General features: G+C 72.7%; 1 protein-coding gene across 1 annotated transcript in view; it reads left to right on the top strand.

Moving 5' to 3' along the window:
- The window catches only part of H696_01826 (AGC/RSK/RSK-UNCLASSIFIED protein kinase), a gene marked incomplete at its 5' end in the record, with an annotated part of 8,114 nt that overhangs the window by 306 nt on the left and 2,907 nt on the right, over window positions 1-4,901 (top strand). Inside the window, 3 exons of the mRNA XM_009495726.1 lie at window positions 57-854; window positions 1,046-1,173; window positions 1,391-4,788. Coding sequence (XP_009494001.1) covers window positions 57-854; window positions 1,046-1,173; window positions 1,391-4,788 — 4,324 coding nt within the window. The remainder of the gene's footprint in view (window positions 1-56; window positions 855-1,045; window positions 1,174-1,390; window positions 4,789-4,901) is intronic.

Raw genomic sequence — 4,901 nt, 5'->3', positions numbered from 1 at the left:
GGCCAGCGTCACGCCCACTCCTCGCACCATTCGCTGGCCCCGTCGGGCGGGTCGAGCCAGCATCTGGCCGGCACCGGCGGCGGCGGCGGCGGCGGCTTCCATGCGGGCCGTGGCCCCGGCAGCACGTCGGCCTCATCGACGTCGCTCAGCTCGCTCGGCCTGGCGGCCGGGGGCTCCGGGCGCACGCACAGCTCCTCGGATCTCGTGGCCGCATATGGCGGGGCATCTGCCAGCGGGTTCTTCCAGTCGGACCCGAAGGCCCTCCGGTCGCTGCACAGCCAGATGGCCATGCGGTCGGCCGGGGCCGGATCGGTCGCCGGGCCCGATGGCCGGCGGTATGACCCGGCACGCGGCCTGGGCGCCAGCTCCCGGGCCCAGGACGACGACGACATCATCACCGACGATGATGATGATGATGACGATGAGCATGACGACGGGGCCCGGGGCCGCGGCATCGTCGGGGTAGATCCCGGCTCCGGGGTGCCCCTGTCCGACCATGGGGGCGTGCTCGAGGATGCCGGCGGCCTGGATCTCCCGGGGCGCGGTGGGCCCGGCGGGCCCGGCGCCGGGCATGGGCTCATGCGCGTGTCGTCCCTCTCCTCGGCCATGGGGTCATTGGCGATGGGCCCCGCTGCTGGTGGGCCCGGGGGCGGCGGCGCCGGCGGCCCGGCCCTCATGCTGGACACCGACTCGACCGGCGCGCGTGGTCGCCATCGGCCACATGCGATGCACCTCCAGCAGCACCATTCGCACATGCAGCATCTCCAGCAGCAGCAGCAGCAGCAACAACACTTCTCGGGCCAGCGGCAGCGGCCGGCTCATGCGCATTATCACCACTTGATGCAGTCCCCCGGGTGCGTTGTCCGGGCTTTTTGTCGCACATGCTCCGGCGGGTGGGCTGGGCCGCCTTCTTTTTTTCCCCCCCTTTTTTTGCGCCCCTCCTCGGGCACTTGTGTCTGCTCGCGTGCTGATCCGACCGTTTCCTGCTCGTCGCGCCTCCTCCGGTGCCACCTGCCCGTCCGTCGCCGGGGCTCCCCCCCCCCAGGACACACAATCGCCCAAGCAATGCCAGCTTCGGCAGTGACGTCGACATCGAGGCCCTGGACGACTCGGACTCGGTCCTCTCTCCGACCTCGACCACATCACCCTTGGCCAATGGCAGCGTGGCCGTTGGTGCGTACCCCTCCTCTTGCCCTTCCATTCCACATGCGACGTGCATCTTGCTGCGTGCATGCGTTTTTGGGCTAACCCTTCTTTTTCCTCCTCCCGCCCCCGCGCACGCACGCACGCACGCACGCACGCACGCACGCACGCACGCACGCACGCACGCACGCACGCACGCACGCACGCACACACGCACGCACGCACACACGCACACTTGGCGCCACAGCTGGCATCCCTCCGGCCGGACGCGCGGACGCGGCCCTCGCACGGCCCCCCTCGCAGGCCGACCTTCTGGCGGCGGCCACCGCGGCCAGCCTGCCCTCCTCGGGGGGAGGCGCGTCGGAGGTGGCCCCGGATCGCGGGGCCGCTGGCGGTGCCTTCCACCACGATCCCCACAGCGGCCGGCTGGATGACACCCTGGCCGAGGGCCCGAGCGATGGGGACGATGGGGATGATGATGATGGCGACATCGATGTGGGATCCGATGATGGGACTTCCTCGGGGTTGCGGCCGCCGCCCGGGCCGATTGACGTGGGCTTCGACCTGTCGCTGATGGTGGACGGGCATTTGCCGCTGCACCGGCGGCGGTCGCACCATTCCGAGGGGCAGATCTCGCCGTTGCCCGCCGGGGCCATGGTGGACCTGCGTGCGGCGTTGGGCCCGGTGTCGGCGGCCGGCCAGTCGCCCGGCGGGCCGCACACGCCGGCCGGCCTGCTGTCGACGGCGGTGTCCCCGGTGCCGGGGCCTGCTGGGCCGGCCGCTTCGAGCACCTTCTTCATCGGGGACGATGATGATGGGTATGACCATGCGGCCGATTCGCAAAGTGACCACCCCTTCGACGTGGGGGGAGACCGGGCCGGCATGGCCGAGGGCCAGCAGGAGGCCGAGGAGGCTGCCATTGCCGGCGGGCTCGCCAGCGACGGGTCGACCACCTTCCAGCCGCCCCCACCGCCGCCCCCGGCGCCGGATGAGAAGCTGGCCGCGGCCGAGGAGGCCGTGACCCAGGAACGCGCGCGGGTGGCCCGGCATGCGGTGCGCCAGGGGCGCTGGTGGATCCGGGCCATGTCGGAGCTTCCGCGCGGGGGCAATGCCCCCTTGCGGCGGTATGTGGCCGAGGCGCTGTTCGACTCCGGGAGCTGGGGCTGCCCGAAGAGCACCATGCACCGGGCGGTGTCGGTGCCGGACTTCCACCCGGGGACCGGGGTGCCGGTGCCGGTGACCGGGTCGGTGCACTTCCCTCGTACGAGCAGCATCCGGCCGGCATCGACCGCGGCGGCGGCCATCCTCGGGCTGTCGGCCGGGGGTGGCCCGGTGCGGGCTCAAACCGCCCGTCCCAAGCGCGCCCTCCAGCGGGCGGTGGATGACACCCGCGAGGGGGCCATCCGCCAGTTGCGCGCGGCGGCGGCGGAGATGCGCGCGGCGGCGGCGGAGATGCGCGCGGCGGCGGCTGCGGCGGCGGCCCGGCGCCTTGCCACCACGGCCGGCAGTGGGGGCGGCGCCTTCGCCGGCGGCGATGCCGAGTCCGGGAGTCGACCCCATGCAGCCGAGGCGGCCGCCTCGCCGCCGGTCCATGCGTCGCCGGATCCGGTCGTCGGCGCGGAGGGTGGTGCTTTGGTGCCGGCGCGGGCACCCGGAGCCGGGGGCATTTCGCCCTCCGGCGACAAGGCCCATGGTGCTGCGGTGGCGACTCCTCCCCTGGCGGGGACAGTGCCGTCGGGCCCGGCGCCCGAGCATCCCTCTTCCCAGGCATCGCAGCAGGCATCGCAGCAGGCATCGCAGCAGGCATCGCAGCAGCCACGCACGGGCGGCTCGCCGTATTTGGGCCCCGGGTCGCCGGTGTCGGCGCCGGTGCTGGCGCCAACGGCCACCGTGGTCCGGTCATTCTTGACGGCCGAGGCCAGTGCCCCGGCCCAGGCATCCGGTCCCTCGGTTCAGACGGCGGCCGGCCAGGCATCGGCGGCCGAGCCGCCTGCCCAGCAGCCGGAAGCCCCGCCCAAGCTGGCGGGCATCTACCACCCCCCGGGGTCGCAGCCGCAGCCGCAGCCGCAGCAATCCGGCAGCGGCGGCGTGGGCACCAGCGGCCGGCATTTCTCTCACGGGTCGACGACCTCGCCACTGCACCAGTCGGTGGTGACAATGTCCTCGCCGGAGGGCGGGGCTCTGCACGCGCGGGGCAATGCCAATGCCATCACCTCGATTTCGTACTCGCCGCCGCCGCAAACCGGCGGGTCGACTTCCTCGCCGTCCTCCTTGTTGAATTCCTCGTTCAGCTCCTTCATGCGGTATTTCCACTCGTCGGGCAGCTCCAGCAGCACGGCCGGGGCCAACGCCGCCGCCGCCGCCGCCTCCTCCGGATCGGGGTCTGGCGGCCATGCGCACAAGCCGTATGGCAGCCAGAGTGCGGCGTCGAGCGTGACCGGGTCGCCGAATCCCACGGCCCCCGGCAGTGGCGCCGGATCGCCCGGGATCACATCGCTGTCGGCCGGGCCGAGTGCGCATGGTTCGCCGAATGCCGGGCGGCTGGCCGCCGGGGCAGCCGGCGGCCCGGAGCACCTGGGCGGCGGGCAGTTCCCCCGGTCGGGTCGGTCGAATTCCACCAACACATTGACCTATTCGGATGGGTCGCCGATGCCGAGCGCCTCGAGCTCGGACCTGCTTGCCTCGCTGGCGGCGGGACTGGGGTTTTCCTCGATCTCGGTGTCCTCGACGCCCTCCTCCCCGGCGACCGGCGGGCCGGCGACCGGTGGAGGGGCTGCCGGGCACCATCCTCATCATCATCATGGGCATGCGCCGCATCTGCAGGTGCCGGCGGCGGGTGCCGGCGGCGGCGGCGGCGGCGGTGGCCGTCACCAGCGCTCGGTGTCCGCTTCGCAGGCTCACCACTTCCCGTCGTCCGTGGGCCCCCCGGGGTCGGCCTCCTCGCCGCTGGAGGGGGCCGAGCAGACGGCGGCCAATGCGGCGCGCGACTCGCCGGAGGGCTTCTTCTCCGGGTCCGGGTCGATGTCGCGCCTGGGCAGCGGCATTTCCCACGCCAAGACCATGCTCTCGCTGTCGACCCTGGGCGGTGGCGGGGGCGGCGGCGGCGGCGGCAGCAGCGCCGGGCCGGCGGGTGGCATGTCGCCCGGGGCTGGCCCTGGACCTGGGACTGGGGCTGGATCTTCCTCGTCGGGTGGTGGGTCCTCGCGGCTGATCCAGCCGCCGGGCGGCTGGTTCGGCACCGGGTCCCACAGCTCGGCGGCCATCGACCGGCAGCAATTCCAGCGGTCGTATGAGCATGTGTACTTGCCGCGGTCGCGGCCGGCGGCTCCGGCGGCGGCGGCCAGCGGGCGCCAGCCTACCATGCCGTCGGCCGCGTCGAACTTGGACATCGCCGGGAGCGGGGCCGGCGGGGCGCCGGGCTCCGGCCCGGTGGGCGGCCCCGTGCCCGGGAGCACCTCGCTCACCCGTGTGGTCAGCTCGCCGGCCCTGACCGGGCCGAAGACCACCGGGCTGGAGGACTTCAGCATCATCCGGCTGCTGGGCAAGGGCGATGTGGGCCGGGTGTTCCTGGTCCAGCGGACCGGCACGCGGCGCTTCTTCGCCATGAAGGTCCTGGAAAAGCGGGACATGCTGCGCCGTGGTCGTGTGCGTTCTTTCCTCCCTCTCTGCCTCTTGGTCCTTTCCTGTGTTTGCTGTTTGGCCGTGTCTCTGACAAGTCTCTCTTTTGCCTTTTCTCTCTTTTGCCTTTTCTCTCTTTT

The sequence above is a fragment of the Fonticula alba genome, assembly GCF_000388065.1.
Source record: "Fonticula alba strain ATCC 38817 unplaced genomic scaffold supercont2.3, whole genome shotgun sequence".
In the NCBI taxonomy this organism is placed as follows: domain Eukaryota; order Rotosphaerida; family Fonticulaceae; genus Fonticula; species Fonticula alba.
Note: the sequence above shows the minus strand (reverse complement) of the source record. Positions and strands in the feature narration are given on the sequence as shown.